The following is a 27748-nucleotide window of genomic DNA, read 5'->3' as shown; positions in this document are numbered from 1 at the left end:
TTAGCGAAAAACGCGAGAGTCTGCGAGAGTTATATGAATGCCGGATTTGTCTGGCAGCATTTTAATAAATGGCGGTCATATCATAGTCGTGCAAGAATGTATTGCTCACGTAATCGTTTCTACCTGTTTTAAAAAGTTATAGTTCCTTCCTGCATCAAAAAATTGCGACTCGCAGACGCGGAAACGTCGAGGTATACAATTACATAATTTACGGCGGAAACAAGAAAGCGGGAAGCTCCTTTTTTAATCCTGTCCGTGCAGGAATAAAAATTCACGTTTTAGCAAACACGCCAGATAATATATGGGACTGAAAACGCGAATTTTGTTTTGTCGCGTTAAGAGAGCTCTCTCGAGAGAACTCAACAACATGCGCGTGATTTCAAACTCAGGTGCGCTTACACAAAAGCCACACGCTCTACAACCCTTTCCTAAACAAAAATTTCCGCATCATTATGATTACCGGATCAGCCACGTCCCTTCTATTGAATAAAAATTTTGCAAAGAATTACACAATGCGCGCGAGATACAGTCGCTCACGATTTTCATTACGTTCGCGTAGGATGCTTAATTTTAACCGAATTAGCGCCATGCATATTTAAACATTTCTCTAATGCTGCAGGCTACAAAGTAATGTTTTATCAGCTAGGTTGCGCTATGTTGAATCAGTATTACAATTCTCGAAATTTATCAGTCGGGTTACTCTGTTTAAACAGCGGTAAAATTTTGAAATTCATGTATTCTCATCCTACATATCGCATGAACTTTCGAAACGATCGCGGACATTATAGTAAAATACCGGAATAAATACTGCGTTTCCGGAAATAAGTGCGCCAATTTCCGAAGGTGGTTCTCCACCATACATCCGTGTCGAGAGTATCCTTCATTGCGCGCCTTTGATCGACGTGATCCACATTCTGTCTCAGAACTCCTCGTAGATGCTAAAACTTTTTCGTTGTAATGTCGTAAGCTCTCGTGAAAAAGTTTCCGCTTTTCTCGGCAGGAAACGGCGCGACAAAGTCGTAACCGTGCAAGTCGTAGATTCGCGATTTTGTTACTTCATTATTTCTTCGCGCAAGTTTGCGCTTCAATCGCGAGGAGAAAAGTCAAGGCTTAATGCTGCCCCATAAAATTTGGCCGATTGTCTTTACAATAAACGCAATTTTATTATCGATATGTAATGTTACATATATTTAATAGGCAAAAATTATGTATTTTATGATATAATAAATGAAATATAAGAGATGGGATCATATCGTGCTTTTATTATTAATAGGTTTCGAGATCAATTTTCTCGTTATTATATAATATGATCATTTAATTTATGAAAGCGTACATGTCTTGCGTTACTCGAAAAATGTACATTTATTTCCGCATGTATTTATTTGCGCCATTATCGGGATAGGTAGCCCGATGCTGCGTTCTCGCTTAAAATTTAATTTAGGCTCAAAGCCTTGGCTTTATGTCAGTTCGGCGGTTGTGATTGGTTGGTACCTAAGTTTAAGCTCGTAGGCTTTGGCTCACTCCGAACAGAATGTGTATGCGTGTTTTGTGTATGCACGTATAGGCATTTAAGTGGTGCATAGTAAAGCGATGTATAGTAAACCAGGTCACCTCGTCGATGTTCGTAATCCGCCTCCCACAATAAATTTGCGTACATCCGCGCGCGTGATTGTTCAAAACAATGTTGTTTTCGCGTGTGAACGTGCTTGTTGGATCTGACAGAAATACGACTATTCGCGAAAGATTTGTTGAAGCGCGAAATCGCGCTTTAACCTCAATACACTAATACCTGTCAATGTTAAATTGCGAGCGTCGGGGCTTTCTTGTGTATTTTTTAGATGCTACAGAAAATATTAGTCTCCGACAAATTGAACATTTTGAAAAAACAAGCATAATCGCGTAATTTAACGAATTATGCCCCGAATATTGAATTTGCAGGGAGAAAGGGATGTGTAGTTTAATTATATTACATAACGTAAGTAAATGCGATCAAATTATGTTTACAATAAGCAGATTTAATCACGTTCATCGAACCGTAGTCATCGTTGAAGCGTATTGTCGATGCGACGATGAAAATTACTAGCGCAAGGATGAGAGATATTATATAATCGCTAGGTAATGTATTGCGTGAAAATTACACGGTACCCAGTTAACGCTGGTGTAACCCATTTAAAAGATCTCATTGCAGATACTGCGAGGCGATAATGTATGAACAGATTGCTTTTGTTTCTCGCGTACGGTTCATTTTCGCCGCTGTGTATAGTGTTTTAGTAGAATTTTCTTCGTGTTTATGTACTATGAATACAAGTCTAATGTTCCACTTCATATTCCTATTGTCCTCGTGTTACTAACTTTATCTCATTTTAAAATACTATTGAACACATATATAATTTCATAAAATCGTGAATCCATTTCTAGTTTCACGAGTCGTGTATTTGCGAGCCAAAAGAGATCGCATCGCCAATAAAAAGAAGTACAAAAGTACGGAAAATAATTTATATTTGATTTATAATCGATTAACATTTACATAACTCGTAATTACAGATGAAAAAGATCGACGCGAATTGAAGCGAATTTAAAGGTGAATTTAATTTCGCGACGTTGGACACCTAATTTTCAAAATCGTGCATTGATTTTAGTCCATTCGCAAACAAATTCTCACGTTCCCAGGGTTCGTTTGCGGTTTGGTTTTCCGCTTCTGCGGACAATTTGCGTATAATGATCGTAACACACACAGCGTGGTCAAAAAGTTGGCCGTACACTCGACGGGATGGGAGGGGGCAAGGGGTGTCGCGACCGAACGATAATTTATGAAAACGTCACTTTCGACCGCGCGGTCCACCGGCGTCGCGACGCTCTCTCATGGGCGTCGTTAGCGGAGTGCCGTATGTGCCATGTATTTACGCACTAGAGAAATCAATAAACCATGTCCTGGGAAACGGGTTTAGACGAGCGAGACGGTGTCAGACGCCGTCCGTGGCAGACAGAGAGGGCACGAAAGGGTAAAACTGTGGGGTAACTCGCGTCCTTCGCACGCTATCCAGCTATTAGACAATGCAAACAGTATCATTGGCCTGTGATCGGCAATTTGGATCTCGATACCGTTCCTTTGATGAAACGCCTCGCGATATCTCTATCGCGTCCTTTTTTGCGTAATTATGATGCATTATAGGATACTCCGTTTCTCCTCCTTCGTTTTTTTGCTTCAAATCACATTTGTCACTCTCTTATCCGATATCTCTTTTTCGTTTTCACTCGAAAAAAAGTGTATTCGAAAAATTCTACGCGTTTCCGCAACTTTACGTCGAGTTTTCATCTTCATAAAATAACAAGATATAAAAAAAAATCATAGCTATCCTGTAATATTAGCGGTTCGCAATAATCCGCTGTAAGCGAAACCAAATAGAACATGGATTATACAGTATAGGTATTTATACAACATGTCAACGTGTGAAAACAGAAGATTACGAATTTGCATTCTGAATGAAATGTTCGTCACCAGATGCAAGGTGTAACGATCGGATTAAAATACAAACGAAACGCGATTCGACAAGCGGATTACGGAGAAATGTAGAAACGTTAAAATGTAAAAAAAAAATCTACGTTTAAAAATTAATATGTATATCACACAGAATATATTTCGTTGCAATATGCAACGCAGGATAATGGTGAGGAGGGGGGGAAACGAATTATTAAGCTTTGACCAAAATTCTCTTATTTGCGAATCATGTGATATGTACGATTATATTACATTTGATCGATAACACATTTGGATTTCGCTGTTTATATTTCACAGAAGTGATTCTCGCATTAATAACTCGTGATTATTAATAACTCTCGTGTAATGAAAATAGCGTGATAGATTTATACAGACATATCTTCGAAGACTTCTGCAGAGGCGTAAAGGCGAGAAATGACGGACGAACGAGAAACGATCACCACCTCGTCTCGCGTTATTAGTGCAAAGTTCATCGAGAGCGATGAAGCATCAGAATTGTTGAGGGTCGACGAAGGGTGACTTTAACAGCGGTTCTCTCGTTAAAATGCGAATACTTGACTTAACGTAAAACCATTCGGTTAAGTAAATACGCATCTGGCAAAATGCGAACGCATGATTGGTCAAGAGGAGAAATCAAGACGATTTATGGCAAACATAGAATACGCAAATTTCGTCATTAATACATGATTTGTAAATATATTTAAAGAAGTCTGTTATTTATTACAAATTTTTAATATTTATATAACTTCATATGACACTAAATTAAAATTTTGAGAGAAAGAGGAAATGAAATTTAAAATACTATTTTAAATGCGAGCACCTACGAACGCTTGAAAATCGAATAAATCTATGGCTACGTATATCAACGACAAAAATAAGAGATTGCTGTTGCGAAAATAACTCGTCAAAGAGAGAAACTCACGTCCAGATGAAACAACGCGTTTGAACATTTGAGTTTATTTGGAGAGAAAGTAACGATGATTTATATTATACGCAATTTCAAAGCGGATAAGACGGAAAAGAAATTTATAATTACGAGGAACATGGAAAGGTCAATCATCGCGCAAGAAAAATTTTCGAAAGTCGTTATAAGAAATTCTCTTTCCCACGAGAATTTAAGGCAACGATTCAAACAGGAAGGATCTCTTTATTGACAGAAACGATCAAACAAAAATGGTTTGCATTTAATTGCGAATCGGCTGCGTTTCCAAACTTTTGTCGTGTATCTGTCGTGAATCATACCGTGAATTGCGATTGCAAAAGAATCAATGTTCGGTCCAAGTCATTTTGGAAAACGCGAACTCACGTCGACGTGCAAACAATTTTCGCAACTTTCGGATTGTAGATCACGATCGTCGCGAGTTTGCGCGATTAAGCATTACGCTGATGGAGATTGCGTCGACAACTTAAAACCTATTAAGTTACCCGCAGATTTAGTTCGAGATCGATCTATTGATGAATCACTGTTGCGAAACAAACTAGAGCCTCACCGAAGATTGATGACGCTCTAGGCGAGACGAGATGCTGGAAAATGCGTTTCGTGCATCTGTAGATGAGCGAAAAGACAAACATAGTGCAATGGTGACGTCAGTAGGATAAGTAAAAGAAAGAGAGGGGGAGAGAAGGGAAGGAAGGGGGAGAAAGAGATAGAGGAGTCCAACGAGTAGTATCGCGTAGCTACTTAAAACTTTCGGAGCTTGTCTTGTGTCCTTACTAGTTGGCACCTTGCTTACTTAGCTCAGGTCTGCAACTTACCTTCTCTCGCAGCTTCTCCGTTATTTCCCGCCTCACCCCTCTTTCACCCCTTTCATCCCTTTCCTTCCCACTCGGTGGCTTAAGTCGAAGTTTACCTTTGTTCCTGGCTGTCAGTCCGATATAGTTTCCGGCTACTATCACTGCTCCACCGTCGGTTGCATCTGCTGCTATGTACACCGCGAAAACTCCGGATTGTAACGATATTAATCCACTTTAGCGGTACATTTGGAAAAGGACGATAATCGAAATCGTCGCGTTCGTTGCGATGGCGAAATTCGCGGGTGTCGTCGTCGCGCGACAGAAATTACTTTGGTATTTGGTTTGTAAATTTATGCGATATTCAAATAGACGACCCGCGACTCGCGAGATGGTTTGTATCTTTTTCCAGAGTGGAAATCAACGTGAATGAAGTTCGCGGTGAGAAGCTACAGCGAACGAACGATCCTTGTGTTTTTGCAATCTATGTTTGAAACAAATCGTTCAAAGTTGTTACGTTAAATAAAATATGCTTTTTTTTAGAATTTTATAAAATGGATTCTTTTTAAGTTAAACAGAATCATAAAATATTATATAGGGGTTATCTTATATCAGATCGACGATTTCTCTGTTAAGCTTTATTACGATGATGATTTTCTTTTGGTATATTTATATGTATGTAGAAAATATTATTTGAAAAAAAAATGCTTTTCATATATTTTATATGTTGTCACATTAGAAAGCAAAACTTCTTTTAGAAAACGCTGTTGACAAATTTATTTAATATAAAAGAATATGTAGTGATATATCGCAGATTTCATTATTACTTTCTTTAACATATGAATAGGTAAAGTTTATGATATATTGAGAACGAAACGTTTTGGATGAACGTTAAAAGGTTTGCACAAAAATAAAATAAAAAAATTATGCACGCATATAGTAACCTACAAATTTTTAAACAAGAAAAACTATGTACGCGTTGAGAGTAACATATAACATTCACAAATGTTTTTTCCGCTTTTTTGTTTCAGGAAGTATAGATGTTACCGGTGTATTGTGATGCATGCGCAACATGTCAATGTGCTGCAATACAAAGAAAGTAAGATATAGTCACATTTTGAAATCTATGTCTGCTCATATTTTTAAAAGATATTTAGCTTTTCAATCTTTAGAATCTCGTAAAAATTTATTCAATCTCGTTATAATTCTTTACACGTTTTGTAAAATATCATCTTACATTATTTTATCATCTTTTCTTTACTAAAATTGTTCTTAAGGAAAATTAAATTTTTATGGAACAGGCTAAAGATTTTTACCTCATTCTTTATATTTTTGTCCTTTTTTTTCACCATCATTTTTCATTCATCTCATCTTGATAGTTTTACTCTCTTATATCATAACTTTAATAAATATGTCTTATCGTATATCCTCATCATCATATTCACAAGGAATAATGTCGTAACGTTTTCGCTGTTTTTACTAGCCTATTGCACGACCGGTTCATCGGAACCGAGTCTGCTGACCCAATGCAGCACGTTGACCAGCGACGCCACTCTGATCTCTCTGTTTCGCTCCAATGCAGCGCCGCTGCCCTGTCCCATTAAGGGTCCCTTGGAGTTCACGTACAGCCAGGGTGAGGGCGAGTGCAACTGGCCGCGGTCACGGGCGGAAGCGTGCACGCAGGACTCGCGTCTGCTTCTGCGCTATCAAGCGTGCGCCAACGTTCATTCGTCCGAAAGCGTGGGTCAGTATTCTCCTCGTGTCATTACTACCGTGCTGACATGTGACAAATTCATTTTACACGAACGAGCTAGATATCAGCGATAGAATCAACACGGATCATTTGGAGGCTCTAAAAAAACGCTCTTCTTACCATCTTTTTTAATAAAAATATGCAAATTTATGCTTAAATATAAAAGTATATACATTATTTGAATATTCTAAAAAGTATAATTAACAATAACAGTTTGGAAAATACAATTTAAAAAAAAGTTATAAATATGTGGAAATTTCAAATTCGCGGATTAATCTCTGTTTTGTATTATTTTCAGCATAATGCGAGTAATCTGTTATGAAAATTAATCGTTATTAATTAATTCGTACAATTCTTTTTAGAGGGCATTTTTCTTTTCTTTACTAGATTTTTTAAATATAATACAACATACAATAAATATCACACAATAGATAGGCATCGTACAATAAACACTATGTGTAAAATGATATTGTTATACCAACATGCATTGTGTAATATCCATTTACGCGGCAATTGTGCTTACACCTGTTTACATACGCTCACAATTTGTCAAATGAATACCCAAACAATTATGAATTATGCAACATGGCAGTCCAATCACTGCCTAGTGACATTTTGTTATTGGCCCATAATTAATTCGTTGCAATCTACGATTATAAAGCGCTCGCCGCGAGTATCTCGATATATGGATGCAAATTGCGGAGTGTGTATACCGTGGATGTAAAGTTTCAATTCGTAACTTTATTGTCGTCAAATTTGCTCTCATTTTCGCGTTTCCGCGAGGGATTTGAATATTTAAATTAGTTTAAATTTTTTACATCGACTTTCTATTGCGTTAAAGTGAATTTATCGAAGGAAATAACGCAATAAAAATCCTCGCGGAAAGAGGCAGCCCTGATTGTCGCGAGCGAAAAATATCGGAGGCTAATTCCGGTGAACGTAAATCAACGTACGATCGGAATCACCCGCGATATAAGTGTCCCACCATAAGCGTCGGCTCATCATTGTCGTTAAAACACCGAGTGCAGCGCGTTTCGGTACGTAAAAAGGAATTATGACGTCGCGGCGCTTCCGCGGTGACGTTAACATCCGGCTTGACATTAATTAACACGACGCGCAAGGCCTGTAACGGTCAATAAAGCTCGCGGCTGCGGAATGAATGATTAATGGCCTTGTCAATTATCATTTGTTGCTGGGCTTGTCCAAACGATTTTGCGCAATTATCATCGGCCCGTGCTCTGATCGTCCATCTCGATACGCAGCTGCGAATAAATGAATACACGGCGCCGACCCGGTATAATGCGTTTTCATCAACATTCATATATCGTTTACCGTCGTTTATAACTTCTGCAGATAGCTTTGTCCGGGGACAAAATAGTAGTAAACCTCTATTTATGATTCGGTTACTAATAAGCTCGTATAGAGAGAATCACGGCCTCGAAATTTCATTCGCTTCGACGATACACTCTCGCTAACCGCGTATAACAGTCAGCTGATGCTTTAACGTATTCCAATTTACGCTTTCCCAAGCTGTAAACGTATGCCACATGTGTCTCGCGCATCTCAACAGGCGCGTGTATTTTGATGGAATAAAAACAATTGTTATTATTGGATACATGCCAATTTGCAGTTGTGACGGTTTGTTTTTCTAGATGTAGAATTAGAGTGCCTGGCTCATTGGAGGGAGGGCAGCACAAATTACATGGTCGCGCGTTTGAACAGCGATCGTAATGATCGCAAAACAAGCGACGAGGAGAGCTACAGATGCTTTATTTACACAAATCCATCCAACAACACGTGGAATCTCGCGCAGAGCTCGGACGCCGCTTGCAATGGATTGATCAGCGTCACCGAGGCTGCCAGGACATTCAAAATGACGCAAAGTGAGTCTTCTCTTTCTTACAGTTTCTTTAAAAAGTTGTCAAAGTTTTTAAAGAAATGTTTATTTTGCGATTTGTTATAAAATCATGCATTATTTTAACATTAATAACATGTATAACCGTTTATTGTATAATGTATATTCGCATAAAGCGATTTTCTCTTCAGAGAATTCTAAGCTGGAAGAATTGAAAAAATTTTCAATTTCCCATTCTCTCGCTAAAATATCGGGGTCGCTCTGCACGTTGCACGAGCCGACCGTGTTTTGGCGGCCAGCGCGATACAAAAAAATTGAATTAACGATCGAAATTCTGCGGGAAGAGGGCGATTAATCGATAGCGATAGGTGGCGGATCGGCGCGTATAACTCGAAGCTGCCGTACATGTCGAGAGGTCGGCTCCCTGAGAACGAGAGCACGTAAACTATGAGAGTGCCTGCGGACACCAGATCGGATTCTTGTCCGGCATACTATCATAACCCCCTGGCTGGTGGTCAACGCCAGGTACTTGGGGTATTCCACGGCATCACATAGCTACACATAGCCTTGCCAGATTGGGATGATCTTGTAGCAGGATTCATGGTTAACCAAATTGAGGGCAACAGACGAGCACGCTGGTTTGATCGCCGGGATCAAACGACGAGTAGCGTACGCATCGAAAGGATCGATATGACCGAATCACATCCATTTTGAGAAAGGACCTCTCGCCGTAATCGAATAACGTTCGTTAAACCGAGGATTTTCTAAGTCCACGCGCGTTGCTTTTCCCTCGAAATGGAAATTCAAGCGTAAATTGAAATAAATCTGGAATTCCATGATTATCTCATTGTCTTATTCTCATTTATCACATACATTTGATCGTATGTCGATGAATCTGTTATTGAGAAATTACAAAGCTTATTTCGAAATATCGCGACTGTGCTACTCGAGCAAATTCAACTCGAGCGTTAAGTAGCTTAAAAATTTTTCAGCGACGCCCTTGGCACGGCATCGCGGATGTTTCGTTAACCCCCTACTCCGATTCCTCGTTTCCATTTAAACTTTCCAGGAGGCAGATTAACCCCGGGATCTCAAACTACGCCGAGCTTCCCGCACCAAAGTGCCCGCCCATGGATGAAGAGAACGTTACTCGCGTTCCAGCCAACGCGCAATAAATTCTATCTAGCCGATATATAAATATTCACGTGCCTTTATTCTTTCTTGCATTGTTTTTTACACTTGTATGATCAGTTTTTAAAAAATTGCATAAACATAATATGATCGCAACTTTGAACAAGATATCCAATGATAATTCATCAAAATGCGTTTTAACCTGTTTCGCTAAGAAAAGAAATTATAAAAGACTATTAGTTTTAAATTACAATTTATACTCATGTTACAGTTTATACTATGTTGCTTTAAAAATCTGCCATGCATTAAGAGACTATCTCGAGAAATATTGTATAGAACATAAGAAGCAGAAGGCCGGAATAAATTTGCATAATAGCAAAAGAAATACCATTATGCGAAAAACCGAGAATATTATTGCACAGTAAATGCATATACATAACTGCAAAATAGTAAATATATACATATATATAATTGAAAAATAAATACTAAATTTTTTGTAACGTTCTTATATATTTCTGCCACAGTATTATTAAATTTATATTATTTTTTTATCAGGGAAATTTTTTTATTAGAATGTTGTTTTTAGAGATATCCTTATTTTTATGTTTTTCATGTTTCGAATAAATTTTTTATATAATAAAACAATTGAAAAATTTTCTTTTATTATATAAAACATTCGGGTTTGATATAAACTATTATATTAAATCAAATCAATATGAAAAAATCGCGCAAAGTATTTTCTTCCTTTTTTACATAACAATTTGCAATGGCAATTATTTTGATCGTTGCTGTAGCAACGTTTTCTCTACGAGATATTATTTTCGCTATTTCCGCTAGAGATTGAGGTTGCAGTTTTCAAATAAGCGCTGCCGACATACTGCAGAATTACAATCTTTTCGAGGTAACGTAACAGCATTACGTACGGTCTGACTAAGGAAAAATATAAGGGGATGGGAGTAATTTACTTTGAACAAAGCATACATTTCCTCTTCTATTTCGCCGCAAGCGTGACTCATTTTAATACGCATTTTGTTGCATGCTACGTGCTCACATGTTGCAAAATTGTAGTAAAGTATTAAAATAGATTTTTCTTTATACAATTTGAAACTTGGCGTAAGGGCATATTGTTGATAATTCGTTCAAACAAAAATCCACAGTATAATCGAGCATTTTATTAAAATAATTTCGTTCGCTTTGCGTTTCATGCAAAAATGCAAAAAGTATCAGTTTACAAGAAGCAAGAGTGCAAAAATAAAAATTATTCTGCTATTAATGGCGAATAATTGTACAAATGTAAATGATTATAAATACAAATTTCTTTCTCTGACAGGAAAGAAATTTTAATCGAATACAAATCAATTTCTTTACATATATATCACAAAAAATTACGCTTAAAATAGTTATATTGTGAGAAACGGGTCGCATAATGAAACAATTAAAGTCTCGGCCGTTTCTTTATCGCCATCGTTATGCCATTCTCTTATCATCGACGACGAAGTACACGATAAGTAGCAATTTTGGCCAACTATAGTGTAACAGCGCACGCACACTCGATTGAATTATCGATTAGCTTTTAGTTGCACGCAGGCTGGATGCGGCGTATGCGGCGTGCACGCAGCATACTTTGTCGCTCGTGCATTTTTAACGGTCCATTAATTCACGGTGCACGGTGATTGATAGCCGTGAGCAACCGACCATTGACATCGGGATAACTGTTCACTGGCGACAGAGCCAACGCGTTTATAACAAATTATTTGCTTCAATCCGACCAAGCTTTTCGGCCAACGTCTTCTGTAATAATTTTTACGATTTTTTACTTTACGTATGAACAATGTAATTTTAATATTTCAATCAATAATGTCGAGAACAGTGTCGGATTATTATCGCAACAATGCAGTGCATTATGCGTTTTAATGCATAACTTGTACGTCTATGTGTGTACGTACGCGTGTGTTAATGAAGCTAATGAGTTGGTTAATATACACATTAATATCACATTTATGTATGATGTATGTTATTCGCATGTAATTATTACGCTAGTTACGAATATAATGCCATTGAAAGCGTATTGCAATTAGCGCAGAATTTGTGAGAGAGATGAAAATCGTCGAATGCCGTTCGATTTTTATTTCCTCTGGAATTCTTTGACGGAACGTGCTAGAACCTGATAATGCACAGGAAACAGCCAGCACGCCGAGAAACGAAGTTTACAACGTAGAAGGAAGACAGGTCAAAGTTTACTTATGCTGGATTATCTGCTCGAGGGCCCCGTGAACTTAAAGAGTCGGGAACGAGCGCGCAGTTATATTATGCATTTCGAGTTTGAAATAACTGCGTTAGGAGTTACACAGCGCTCTAAGAATAAAGCCGTGGCTATTTCTTGACACGTAATTACATTCGAATTTAACAGTCGTCCGAATTTGCAACGTGGAGATGAAAATTGCAGGAATTAAACTGTTGGCGTTGCGGCGATAATCAACTTTGCAATTTTGTTTTGTCGTGTTTCAGCGCTTTGAAAATGCCAAAATATTTTCAATAATTGCGAGCACCAATGAAAGAGAAAAATTCCTAGAATTCTGCTTAAATTACATCATTCGTCCAATTCTCCTCCGTCCTACCGTAATTGTTTTTGCGCTTTCAAATTTTCATTTGCATAGCTATAAAATGAAGATGGATATTCAAGGAGATATCTCTACGATAATATCTTGAATAGTCAGAAATAATTTTGGCTCGATGTTTTAACCCGGGGAAAATATCACAAACGCGAAATTTGTGTCGCAGAGAAAAAACCTCTTCGACGACAAACGCAGATCCACTCTCACCACGGCCATCTTTTCACGTTACAGAAAAGCCACCGCAGCGTTGCACGTATCCGTCCTGGGTGGTGGCCGGTAAATCGTGGGTGGCTTTGGATCGAATGGCGTCCCGTCTCTTGGCGTCGCCTTACAACCTCACGATCCTCGACCGAAACGAGACCCGCCTTGTTTGCCATTCAGTTGTTCCCATTGATGATCATCGTCATCATTATTCCATGCCAATCGATAAGGAGAACCAAAAGCAATTCATCGCGAAGGCGACGCGAGATTGGTAAGTCTATCCCTATTATATCTATGAATACAGGAGAAAATAAGATACCGAGATAATAAACCAATATATTCCCAGAAATAAAAATTGCGAAAAATATCCTAGATGAATTTTATCCTCCCCTTTTTCTTTTTCTGCGAACTTAAAAAAAAATATATTATTGAAACCTTTATATTATTCGAAAAGCGAAAAAGAGAAACACATTTGCTATCAAGGATAATTTTGCAGTTTGTAATAACGAGCATAATTATCAGAACAGCAATATAATAATCCTGAGCAAAATTGTGTACATGTAAATAAATGTCCATGAACATGGAGAATCTCTACTTTGGTCTATCCGGCATTCTACCTCTCCTCGGTATATATTGGAATGTCAATATAGGTCCATAGGTACTCTCATTAAAGCATTCGTGCGGGCGAGTTCGCGCGACGTGACGTATCGCTTTTAATCGTTCGTATACATGTACGAGAGGCCCGGATTATTCGCGCCCCACTGCCGTCGAGAATACGATTCATCGTTAAAAGCTGGGATAAAAGTGCTTATTGGAACGTGTGTTTGCCGGACATGTCCGCGAGAACAGCGTTAAAGTGTTTACTACTCGTCGTGGCGAACACAGAAGAATCGGCCCAGAAAACGCGCCAAGGCCGATTTGCTTTTTTTCTCTCTCTCTTTCTCTTTGCCCGTCCATTCCGTAAAGCTGTGAAGCGTGTCCAAACATCCGTTGTTTGCCGAGCGAAGATAAATTTCTTACTTCGTTTCCATTGTGAGATTCTACGGGGACGAAAAAAGGAATTTTCTTGATTACGACAGAGAGAGAGGTTTTATAAACTTGGCTATGCAGAATTAAAGACAGGTTTAAACGACGACGAGTTTCTGGGCCTATCTGGAATACTTATTGCATTCAATGTTCAGTTTGAAATTGTTACTTGGATGCAATAAATATCTAAATTATAGCAAAGATAAATAAAATAAAATATAGACTCGAAGGGTAAATTCGATGAAATAACTATATCCAGCAGAAGGAGAGACGTACTGTGCCCTCTTCATTTATCTATCCTGAAGAAATTCGGTCGAGCATAACTTCTCAGCGATTAATATCCTCACTTGGGAAGGTTCCGAGAATAATGTCGCGGTACGGACGCGACAGCTGCTCGAAGAATTCCTTTACTTGGATATGACGATATTAAGATGACGCGGAGTGGAAAAGAGAAGCGAGGGAAGAAAGAATTACTTTTCTCTGACATTAAACTGCGTCTGATCGGGCGCAGAGCTTTACTACTTGGATGGCTGGCAAATAGGGTCATTTCGATTCACATTTTAATATCTTGTAATTTTTGTTTCTCATGTATAAATAACAGCATCAAAGCAATGTTTATGCTAAACAAGTATTATACTTATGAGATTAAGAGTTGAAGACCAACTTCCGAGTTATTTAACGTGTGTTGAAATTGGAAATATTATGAGATATCGTTATTTCAAATATCTTGTTAAACAAAATTGCATACGAAATTTATCACACGCGATTGTCGTCTTCTTGGTAAGCATTCTTAAAAATCTTACATTTCTTTTATCATCTCGAGAAGATTTTCTTTTTTTACGTCGCATACCGACAAATGCCAACAATAAAAAGCGACGTGCCATTTCTCCCGGCTGACTTACATCTTATTTCTCGCGGTCGACGTTCTTCGTTCCAAGAGGTTTTTATTATCCCCTTTAAAATTCTTTCAGCCTGATACGCGGCGAATAATTATTGCGAAGGACGGAGGACACTGATGTTAAGCGTTTACTATTCTACGAAGCCGCGAGATTTTAAAGCGCATGAAGAAAAAAAATGTAAAATTCTCTCTTCTAGATTTATACATCCTTCTCGACACCATCTAAACACTCATCTTCCATCGTTTTTCGAATTAAATGTTGTTTCATAATGTCAGTTAGCGCGAACAACTCGGGCTTGGTTTTGTTACGATCGTCAAGTTTCCACAAGAATACAGAGACTTTCATAGCTTCATTGTCATCTTTCATCGACTATAACCGTACGCTTCCGTTATTCGCGGAAGCGTTGAAGAAGACAAACGTTGATTCCGACATTTCTCGACATGCGCGAAGAAACCTCTTACGCATTTTTCTCGTCCGCGATTCAGTTTGCAAAAATTGAAGTGACGATATAATGAATCGGCGATGCCAACCTCATCAATATTTTTTATTTCTTTTCGCCAACGACAGAAATTCTTGAAATCGATGTCGAGTGATGAACAATGATTACAGTTAATCGTTTCTACGAACGTCGCGATATCGCACTGATGCAACCACCTATGTCATTATCTAAATGTCTAAATGATGTCGGACAAAGAAATAAGCGCATGACACGACTGCTGACATTATGCCAGGGAAATAACCTACAATCTTCCCATCCATCGATCGCTATTTCTGTGCCTTGCACGGAACAATCAGCCGAGCTTATATCGCATATATTCACGTAAGTGCAAAAGTGCCGCAGACATTACGCCGCTCGGGTATAATATTATGGTAATAAAAATGTGATGAATATGAGCATATAAATTTTTCATTATTTGATGGGCGAAACTAACGAGGATGTATACATTTTTCATGGGATGATAAATAACGAACGGTTCCAAATTATTACAGGACAAAATAAATGAATTACTATTAATAAATTATCGAGATTAATTTTATAGAGATTACCTTTAACACTGCTATGAAATTTTGCAAAATTTGGACAGAATGTCATTTTCGAGTTGCTCGCGAATTTTCGTTTGACGCCTGCTTCTACCGTACTTATACGGTATGTAAGTGTTCACCGACAGAATTCTCCTTATTTCGCGAAATCTTCCCCATGCTGCTCTTCCCTACGCGCTTTAATATACCCGCGATTACGCGCCAGCTCGCGACTTTATGAGAAACTCTGTCCGGGTCCCGCATTTCCCTGCTATGCGCGACGAGAAGATGAAGAGGGAGGCTGCAGCGAAGACGGGGGACGGGTCGAAGAAGGGAGGGGTATTCTTTTATATCAGACAAGCACAGATTTCGCGAATTCATATTTTCGTGACGATTGCGGAAAGAGGAACGTAAGAAAAGGCGGCTCGTCATCGAAGATTGATATTTATGATGTGACAATATATGTCGTTGATGATTCCCATTTCTGACACAAAATAATAAAATTATAATTTTTAATAATTGCATAAGAAAAATATCGTTATAATGATGTACCTAATTTGAAAAACTAACATTTTATTATCTTAACATGGATATACAAAACTTACAATTAACATAATATCCTGAATGTCAAAAGTATAGTCAGCGAAACGGTGTAAGAGAATTTTACCAAAGTGCTCGGAGATTTTGCTTTTCTTATTTTGGTGGTCGCGATTTGCAAGAACGTCAGTTTGAAGAATGAAACTCTTGAGAGCGATAATCGCGCTGACTGCTACAAGATTGAATATTTTGCGCCGATACTTCACACCGACGTCTAACACCACGACAGCTCTCGGCCGAACGGCGAACGTTAGCAAGGACTCGGTATTTCAATTAAGGCCAAAGCCTCGACCCGAAGTAATTAGAGGCGAGTGGAGGAGTAAACGCGAGCGCGGGGCAAGACGATCGTGCATTAAACTGTAAATCTGAGAGCACTTATCGCGACCACCCTGGAATTGCATAGATAACCGGGAAGGGAGCGGGCACGAATCTTTCCTTGGAACCGACTCGAACGGGCGAAATCGCAGCGAAAGTGAAAGAGAATCACGGAAATTAAGACGTTGCGAAATCAAAATGTCTGTTACAATCTTGAAATTATGAAACAGCTATTGATTCTCATGATTGATATTTCGTTTCGATATCTTGAGCCGTTTGACATTTCTTTTAATTATAAAATTAAATTAAATTTTTGTACTGAATTATATATTGATTATATAAGATATACAAGTAAAATATTATATAAATAGAGAATCAAACGCACAGCCAAATACTATTTACTTTCATTTTTTTTTGTTTTTATCTATCCTTTTGACAGAATAAAGTCGTGTTAAAACGTCCACGTGTGGATTTTACAAAGCATTTGTTCGGACGATTTCAAGTAGTTCCGATTCAGCGAGAAACTATATCGTATGTGCAGATATACTTTCACTTGTGCGCACGGGCAAGTTATATCTGTCTGTATGTTTACATGTACCGGTAACGATTTATGTGCATCTCGAGCAGAGCGTTTGCATTGATCGCAACGATGCATCCGGGACACGCGAAATAACGAGTCGTTTCTACAACGAATCACTATTCTGTAAAAGAGTATAGAATTGTGTATAGTTGAAAAAAAAAAAACAAATATTTTGAATACATATGACCGGAATTACGGGAAATAGAATAGAATTTGGGAGTTTAAATTGAAAAGAGATTTGAATTATCAGTATTTTTTTTATTACGTTCGCATATTTTCCCTTTTTGAGAAATAACGAGCTTGACGAGCTCGAATATGACGCGCATTCCGATAATGATTTTATATTTCACATATATACAATTATACATGTGTATCTGTTAAATTCAAAAATACTTAATTACGAGAAAAATTAATGACAGTGGATTCTGGAAAACATGTTGATCTTTTATTAATTTCCAAAGTAGATTATTTGCGATTATGAAATGTTTAGCGTTGTCATAATAATGAAATTGTCACGTCTGTTCTTAATCTTCCTCTTTTAATCCTTCTTGTAATTATTTTCTTGTCGATTTATAACCAGATCTCATCCGCGGTTTACAGATCGATTAAAATGTCAGCCATAAGTATTCTTCGTGGACGTCGTGAAAAATGGCTTCCTATCACGAAAGTCTCGTGTATATAACGATAGGGGACGCGATACCAACTCTGATAAATCATTGTAAATTCATATCTTTTTTTTTCTCTCCGCTATTCCACTCTGTGTTCGAAAGCTACGTCTTACGGAGGCTCGTCTGTCGTTTCTGTTCCGACCTGTCTCGAACGGAGCTCGCGATATTTATTGCCCAATCGAGTCGCGCGCCGTCAGATAATTTAAACTAAATCTCCACTTAATCTCATAATTTATATAAAATTACGTTCCATTCCCCTCTTCCCCATTCCATAGATATTTAACAAAGGATTGAGTATTAATTTTCTCTTTCTTATTATTCATTATTATTAGTGCCGTAAAAATATTCGGGGCTTCAATTATTCTCGTCGCGATCGATATCTAATCGGGTCACCGTCGCGCTCGTATCATATTTATGATTGTTATTATTAATCCGCGAAATAGCGTGCTATTAATTTTCCGAAAGAGTATCCTTATATAAATATTCGGATGACACTCGGCCATGTTGAACGGAAAATAGACTTGAAAATATACAATATATATAATTTAAAAATATATATATAGCTTCACTGCGTTTATTATCAGCATCAAATGTATGTTTCTAAATTTATCGTATGATTTAATGCATGCGAAATTAGATCACGATATCAAAGATACGAAAGATTCAAAATCTCTTAATCGTGGCACTTTTTATACGTCGCGTCCAAAAGGACGATGTTGATCTTCTATATCTGGTAACGCGCTCAACTTCCCCAGAAGCTATTTCAAGAAAGCTAAGTCTCGATCGCTACTTTCGCGTCAGTGCAACAGGAGAGCGGGATGTTCTTATCGGAAAAACCTGCTTATCGTGGTTGTATATCGAGCCGGATACCTCTTCGTGTACTGCATAAAACTTCCTCGCACTCGCTTTTGGCCGCGCCCGGCGACGGCGATGGCGGCAGTGGTGGATTTCACGACGTGGAACGACCCGGGGATTCTATTTCTACGATCCCCCGCTTCGACTTTCGACATTGTTACGTACATTATCGTGACTTTCCTCGGCGGTTCCGTCCGTTGGCACGTCGGCATCTATAAAGCACGCCCGAGACGCCGGGCACGTCAAATTTACCGTCTTATTTCTGGCGATACATCATCGCTCGGGAAGGGAGACGCGTCCTTTATATACACCGGGCTTCTTACCGTATAATTCAATTCCGTATCTATATATTTGGAGAATGCATTCTGGAGAGGTAGATACATTCTTTCCGCTGTAAACTTCGCGCCAGTTCCTTGCGGAAGGCTTTACATATTTTTATTACAGTTTATTCTAAAATCGACACAATATATAGTCTATGATACATGTTTCTTTGTTTCCAAGTTTGAATTTTTTTAATTTTCTGTATAAGTATCTATAAAAACTTTTTTAGATAATTAATACCAGATTTTAGTCGTAATTCGCCTCTATTGGTACACTGAAAAAAAAAGTTGTTAACTTGACTAAACCATTTAACTAAATTATTATTTTTTTAATTGAAATATTTAACTATTTAAATTAAATAATACATATTAAATCTAACATGACATCTATTTAACTTAAATATTTAAGTATTTCAATTAAAAAAATAATAATTTAGTTAAACGGTTTGGTCAAGTTAACAACTTTTTTTCTTAGTGTAAGTTAAAATTTCAATGTTATGAAATAGGTATGAAATAGACTTCTTCTTTTCTAATTTCATCTTTGTTAATTGATTAACGTTTTTATCTGTATTTTTCGAAAGATCAGCATTTTTAATTCAGATTCCGAAGAGTAAAATACCCTTCGGCCTATTAATCATTTGTCGCTGTCGGAACATGCGCGATTTTGACCTCTGCCTGATCGATTATTCCGACATGATGAATAAACCAAATTTTAGTCAAACGAATGTTACATCCTGGTGTTGACGAGACTCTCGAATTAATGACTTCGATAAACGTGACATAGATTGCAGCGTAGACGCAATTCACTATTGAGATTGTCCGTAATCCAACGCGAGCACATCGTTTTTTGATGCTTTAGCGCGTTTTACGCGTTTCGAATTCGGTCTTTTTCTATTACTTTCTTTCCTATCCGACTACCGCGCATTCTCGCATCTGCTTTTATGTTTACGCACCTTCTTTGAAATTGGTAGCTTCTTCGGAACGAGTTTCTGCGATCTTTATTCTTACGATGTTGTCGGCTTTATTCTCCGACGATTCGTCACACGCGATTTAAAAAAAGTTGATCGACACGACATCAAGAATCATCTGCAATGTTTGCGAATTTAGAGCTCGTAATCTTTTGATTATGCTGGAAAATATTTTTAGCGAACGGAAATTGATCGCGAGATCTAAAACGCGAAAAATATCCAGAAACAATATGATCATTTTTTACCTCATATGTAACTTTTATGCTCGTTTATTTTATTGTCGATATTTTATGCATTGTGTTGGAGTTGTCTATTTTTTTCTTAATAAATAATCGAGAACATAATCGACTTTGCTCAAAGATGCGCTTCTGATCCGCGGATATTTGTACGAAAACGATAAAAAAATACATATATATTATAAGAAAGATGCGAGTCGATTAGACGTCAAAAACACACAAGTAGAAAGAATTTTATGGTGCGAAGTGTATAATATTGAACTTTGTGAAGTACGTAAGCTGGTATCTCAAAAAATATAAGAGTCAGTAACTTGGAAAAAGTATTCTTTAACGTCGAAATGCACTTCTCCTCGGGAAAAATTCGATCTAAAGATTTTATATGTACATACATCGAAATCCTTCGGTCACGTAAAATGCTCCAATTAAACGCTCCAATAATAATTAAGATAAAGTCAATGGCAAATTTTATATATTTGGAAATATTTCGTTTAATTAATTAAAACCAATTTAAAGTTGTTATAAATATTATCATGTTACCATTCTCGAGATTCATTTACGGACGCTCACATATTCGCCGATATATTAATATTCATATAAAATCCATTTTCGAATATGCGCTTAACAAAGTTGCGACTTAAAACAGAAGAGGAAAAAAGAGCTTTTCATCTCGCAATCGCGATTTCCGCGGCGCGGTCGGCCATTACGTTACTGTCGGTGGTATAAAAGGCTCTCTTTCTCTCTCTCACTCTTTCTACCGTCTATGTCTATTACCCGCCGCTAAAGGGGAGCCGTTAAGGGCTCTTCGCTTATCAAGCGAACATTCTACGAGAAAAGAAAAGATCACGTGCGCGCGCGATCTAATAACGAGCTTTTAGAGAGTACAGATACACCTACATAGAGACCGTGTATATCCGGCGTGATGCCGCCGCAGTTCGGTTCGACACTTCGCCGCTGGTTGATGATCGGTCCGGCTCGGTGCACCCGATCAAAGCTCGTTTTTGCGAGGCCCGTGCATATACTGTTCGCGATTGGAAAAAAAAAGAGGGAGAAAAGCGGGGGAGGAAACAGGACGAGCAAGACAGGCTTAACGAAAAAACGAGTTATGAATTACTAGCGTTCGTAAATAGTGGACAGAGTCACATGGGGTGGATACACACCATCTCCCTTCCCCCCTTATCGTGCTTATGCAAGTGCATATGTGAACCCGGGTAAACATGATCCGCACATAAGCAGGTAGCGCATATAACTCCGCGCGGTCTCTCATCCCAGTTTCGCTTTGTTTTTTCCCTCTCTCTCTCTCTCTCATTTTTTTTTCCTTTCTCTATGTCATTTTTTTGTTCGCGTATGTCCGATACAGCGGCGGGTCCTTGTTCATTTCCAGCGAGTCGCTCCATTGATCACCTCGTGTATGTATTTGCTAGCGCGTGTATACAAGTATCGGATATTTCAAAATTGTCGTATATATTTCTATTGAAATCTCACGGATTCCCTTTCGCCGGTCGATTTTTCTCGAAGTAACAATTTAATTTTTCCGTCATATATAGTTTGAAAGTAATTGAGACGTTAATAATGTACGCTGTATCTACTTTGGACAAATTGTTGGCGCTCTCTACGATTTTCGACGGAAAATGCGATTTGTGATTGAAATACTCGGCTATTTATAAACTACTACATCGTCAGAATATTTCATTTACTACTCGCCCCGAACATGGCAGTATGCGTATTTCGAATGTTTCGGCGAACCGCGGAAAATCATTCCGATCATTTCCGGAGGAAAAGGAACGAGGAACGTTCTGTATTTATTAGAATACTATGCATGGTTGAATGCGGTTTTAACTTTCGTACGTTAACTTTGAGTTATGCAGTACGGTCAGACCGTAATTTACTCGACATTCTCGCTGATATAACTGTGATATATGTTGATTAGAATTTATACGAATGCGACAAATAATAATCAAACTTCATCATGTACCTTGTGTAATATGCGCGCGGACATTCGTTTCATGTATCGTGTATAATTGCATCTAATTAAGCAGGTAACACAAGATACCGCATGCCTCTGTACGATCAAGGAAATTTACCAGACGTACTAATTGGTAAACGATGTCTAATATGTGACGCCAAAGGAAATACCTATACAAGAATCGTGGCTACCTTTAACCACAAGTAAATAACAAAATCGATTGCTAGGAGAATGTTGAATTCCTTCATGCGTATTTGCATTTTAATACGTAATTTAATATTTGAAAAGATTTGTTAAATTTTATATGAAAAGTTAACATCTTTAAATTATATTACTTAAAAAATATTAAAAATATAATATAATTCAAAAATTTTTAATACAAATGCACATGACAGGAAAATCAAGAGATCTCTCTTTGATGTCACTTCTAATGTAATATCATTCGTGTTAATTGATAATATTCAAGTGACGAGATTCTTCCGACGTAAAGGGAAGAAGGGTGCGTGTAGAGAGTCTCCACTCCCGGCATGAAGTAAACAAGCGTGTCTCTTGCTGTCGGTAGAGATCGACTTGGAGCAAGTTCGACGTTTCACCAACCAATCGGCCGGAAAATTGCTCGTTGACCGGGGTCCTACCAACCGGAAGTGCAGAGCCTTCGTACTCGAATCGGCGCACAAGACGGTGGAAAATTATCGTGTATACACGCTGCCAAATCGACAATCGAGCCGTAGCCGTAGCACATCTACTAAGCTGAAAGACATACTTAACCGCAAATTTCGGCAGCTTTCTAACAAGATTGATTTCAATTCGATCTTTTAAAAAGTGTTTAAAATATTAAAATATATTATAAAAATTTATAAAAAGTCACAGAATACAAAAACAAAAATATACTCTAATATATTTTATCATTAACAAAAATTACAATAAATATTAACAAAATTGTGAGAAACTAAATATAATATATTTTCTAAAGCTTTTTAAAATAGATCTTTTTGAAATTGCTTTAAATTAAAATGCGCTTGTGCATCTAATTAATTTAAAAATATTATTTTATTATTTATTTGCTGCTCAGAGTTAAATTGATTCATTAATAATTTCCAGTTCCATATAATTATCGATCTCTCGATAACTTCGTTAAAGAAAAATCAATTTCAAATTAATCAAACAATTCGCAGTCAGAAACCTTATATATCTCAATAATCAAGTTTTAGATCGAACCGCCGTTAAAATAAAGTTCTCTTGAAATTTGCGCTGAAAACTAGGTTTTATTCTCTATTTACACTCTCAAAGTTTACTTCTAATTTTCAATCGGCTATAATTCAAAAACTATTGTCCTTTTGGATTTTAAAAGCGATATTTTTCTTAGTTCACGATCCAACATCTGCTCGAAAGTTCTTGGATACCTAATATCCAATAGTTTTTAGATACTTTATGTACGCATCAATAATTATTAATTATTTTTTGCTCGATGCGTAAGTTTTAATGTTGTCTATAAAGTTCAAAAAAAGCTTAGAAAAAATAAGTCTAAAGAATATTTCAGAATATTTCAAAAAATTAAGATATTTTTAGGGTGGTGTTTTTCTCTTTTATATATTATATTTCTCTTTTACATCTTTTGATTTTTGATGCTTATTCTTAATAAACATTTACAATTGTATATTTTTAAGACAGTTCTCCTAGCATGTGGTCTAAAATGCAGTTGAGTTGTTAAATCATGATAAACTGCAGGATATTCTTCGCGCTGACCCGCGCACACGTCGCACTACATCCCTGTGAGTATACGAAGTAGCGGTTAAAACTAATTGTAAGTAGTAAAATAAATCTTGGCGCCAGCGCGGGAAGAGTAGGTAGGATAGCAAACGAGGACGTTCAAAGGAATAGCGACCACAAACAAACTGAGGGAACATGCGCGAGCCAGTAACATGCTACTATAAGAATTATTTCGTTGAAAATCATGTCTGTTGAATGTTAGATCATGCTGGTAGACGGGATAAAGGGATCTAGAATAAATAAAATCATTTTCGCGGAGATCGGCTAAAAGCTCATATCTCTCTGTCCCATATCTCGCGCTTGCTGTAAATCGGGAATTATTTCCATAGCATTAAAATTAGTCTGTGTCTGGCGCTATCGGCAAGTAGGTCACGTCTATCTGCAAATAGCCAAATCCAGCACAAGCGCCAATCTTAATTTACAGCTAACCAGATCGTTCATTGCAAACACCAGCGGCATATAAATTTGCGATATATCCTATCATGGAATATATAACTGATTGAATTGCAAAACAACTTGTAATTTTAGTATAGGTGTACAGAATAATTCAAAATCTACTCTTATAATTATAGCACAATCTATAATTACATACAATAATTAAATTAACCCTTTCGTACCTCTGGCTTTCCCAAAATAGATGTTTCATATGAAGACAATTTTACAGGTTTTTGGGGATGCTGATTCCAAATTTACCATCAAAATATAAATTCAAAATGGCAGATTCAAGATGGCGACAATGAAAAACTTAAATATCAATATATTTAAAATATGAGTATTGATTTTATTTTGATTTATTTTTAAATATATATTATGTTTTTTCCTGAATATACAGACACACGTTCGACTCATAGCGTTGTTATACATTTTTTTTGCAAGCCGCGCATCTGCCGCGAGACTTGGATGTCCGTCGCACGCGTCGTCTTACTTTGATTACACATATAAATTATTATAATATTTATTTTAATAAAGTTGTAATCACATTTAAATGAAACTTTAAGTTTATAATTAGCGCATAAATTTTATGATTTTTCAATTAATATGCGGTTAATCTTCATTCTCTAAAAGTTTGATTTTTTGCAAAGTTTAGATAATTATATTGTACTGTAAACATTACATTTCAAAGTGCGCGATTTTTTTACATATAGCTTGAACCTTCTTCTTTAAAACAAGCCAAGATAGAAGTCGATAGGATTTGTTTAAAAGTTATGAATTTTTTCGTAGGTGGGACATATATGTCCCGGAGGTACGAAAGGGTTAAAATAGTAAAAAAATTCTTTTACATATATAGTTATCATTATTCTTATTTAATTAACGCGAAGAAATATTTCGATTGAAATATATGTAACATGCGACGAGAGTTACTATAATGATGTTGAATCAAAAGTCACACAGGAATTATGAAATATTTTATACAGAGAGATATAATGCCTTCATTTCGTTCTCATCTGTTCGTACATTTTTTAATAAATAGATATATGACTGTTTTGTCGAATGAAATTTCATCAATACTCGCTACACTTGGTTACACGTAACATTTTCATCTGTAAATGACATCAAGCAGATACTTCTTCGCCGGAATACAGTGCTGCCATTTGCATTTTATTGTCCTCAACGCGAACAGTAAAACCGTATTATTCGAGTGGTCGTTTATTGAAATAACTGTTGAAATACACACCACGTTGGAATACATATTTTAGTCGTCTTCTTATTCACATTTGGTTGGCGTTATATTTTTTTATTAAGTGAGCTATTTATAAGCTCATTTTATTATACGTACGAATCTCGTGTTAAGACATAAAGAGAAATGAGGAAAAATGTTTCTACAGCTAGTTTAATTTCGCCAAAACCCAGGATCTCTCCTTTTCTTCGTCTTCCCTTTCAACGCAGAGAGATGATTAGCTTCGTAAAAGAATAACGTTCGCATTTGCGATGGCAGCTACATTTCCTTGAATTTTCGACACCGTGAGTTTCACGGCAGACACGCGATATCGCTCTCCGCATATTTGAGAGAACGTTGCGGTGCACTTTCATCACAATGATACTCAGCGGACCGAATAAAATCGAAAAAAAAAAATATGGAAGAAAAGGAAAAAGAAAGAGATGAGAAAGAAAAGAGGAGAAGAATCGTAACGGTCGGTACTTTCGCTTGCTGTTCATAGTTCCTACGTGGCGGTCGAAGGTATATCTCCACTCGCGGAATCGGGACTCTAAGATATCGTTCTCGATCCATGAAACGCCGCTGACGAGGACGACCTAAATCCAGGAGATTCACGGAATCGTCTCTTTTGAGTCGTGAGAAGCGAAAGCTTCTTTTCGCTGGGAAAGGCGAGCAGAATTGGTCGGATGAACGCGTCGTCCGAGTGTATGAATGGCCTAACGAGCAAATATAAATTAGATTGAAAAGTCGACCATGAAAAATGTCCCGCCCGATTTGGGATACTGCAGCAAAAGAAGACGGTGGTAATGGCCATCATGCTGCGGCCATTGACACGTCGAGCACGGAAAAGGTTTAAATCAACGTCACTTGCCCGCAATATATCGTCATCGATGTTGCAATAGGTCATATGTCAAGGGGATATTTCGTTTCAGCGGCTACGTATTTTTAATCGACAGCGCGGAAGTGTAATTATGTGTTATAAAAGAATAGAGTTCACGTAGTTTCGAAAAAAGTAGATTACATTCAAGTAATAATAATGTTTCAGTAACAATAATAATAATAATAATAATGTACTTGAAAATGCAATCATGGTCAATTTATATACAATTAGCGATATAATGTTAATTGAAATACTAATTGGAATATATAATATTAATTTCCCTAGATGATTTGCATGTATATCAACAAATTGGTGCAGTTTTAATTAAGATACCAACGTTACGATGAAGTGTGAAAGAATGTTTCGGAAGGAAAATGGGGAATTTGGTCGTTGCATGCCAAGGGAAAGAGAGAGATGCAAGTGCGGGTGTAAGAGAGAGACGGGGGATGCACACGCTCTCGTAAGAAGACACCACTGCACGCTGGGGAACGATAACGGCGGTCGGGCGTTCCCGGATGCACGCCAGAAACCGAATGTAAACGGCTGCCGCACAACTTAATTAATTAAGTTGTGCCGCGCTCTTTACGTTATCGCGCCGCCGCCTCCGATACATTATCGTATCGATTTTGCTCCTTCGCCGAGAATTTCAGGGAAACGCGGATGTCTTGTGCACCATGTATATTAAACAAAATTTTTGTTAAACCAAGCTTGATACCAAGCTTGAAGAATATTACGATTATCGATGCACATACACATACACAAACATTTTGTACTTTAACGTACCTCATCAAAGTTATCGTACGATTTTATAATTAACACAAGTATAAAACATGCAGGATCCTTGGACTTAAAAATTTGTCAATTGAAGCTTTTACAAAATTGATTTATTTTGTCTTAATGATAATGTACGATGTGCATTTTTTAATTGCTGTCAAGTTTTCTTTCAAGACTACACTAAATAACAAGGCCATAATGTATATCGCACGTTATCATATGATTAGGCGCTTTCCAGGGAAATATCCCCGAAGACACTTTCAAAACTTTTGCTATTATATATTTTTTATTCATAACGAACGACGCCCGCATAAATATTATCTCATCGCTCTTCGAAAACTGTATATATATATAATATCCGTTTAATCTTACATTACCCGAATAATTCAAAATTTCATTCTATTTACGGTACGCGCGATTATCAATCATTATTTT

General features: G+C 37.3%; 1 protein-coding gene and 1 long non-coding RNA gene across 3 annotated transcripts in view; both read left to right on the top strand.

The window, feature by feature from the left end:
* Positions 1–27748, top strand: part of LOC145972727 (uncharacterized) — a 238513-nt gene that overhangs the window by 195897 nt on the left and 14868 nt on the right. For both annotated transcript variants that reach the window (XM_083101588.1, XM_083101587.1), the window contains exons 8-11: positions 6262–6329; positions 6714–6974; positions 8636–8866; positions 12816–13056. In XM_083101588.1, coding sequence (XP_082957714.1) covers positions 6262–6329; positions 6714–6974; positions 8636–8866; positions 12816–13056 — 801 coding nt within the window. The remainder of the gene's footprint in view (positions 1–6261; positions 6330–6713; positions 6975–8635; positions 8867–12815; positions 13057–27748) is intronic.
* Positions 21217–23096, top strand: LOC145972733 (uncharacterized). The gene is made up of 3 exons (XR_014439264.1): positions 21217–21502; positions 22306–22435; positions 22699–23096. It is a non-coding gene; the product is annotated as an uncharacterized LOC145972733 (long non-coding RNA).

This window comes from Camponotus vicinus, unplaced genomic scaffold (genome assembly GCF_025532165.1).
Source record: "Camponotus vicinus isolate PSW18456_S1 unplaced genomic scaffold, iyCamVici1.0 SCAF_6, whole genome shotgun sequence".
In the NCBI taxonomy this organism is placed as follows: Eukaryota; Metazoa; Arthropoda; class Insecta; order Hymenoptera; family Formicidae; genus Camponotus; species Camponotus vicinus.
The sequence above is the reverse complement of the archived record's forward strand: the minus strand, read 5'-3'. Positions and strand labels throughout refer to the sequence as shown.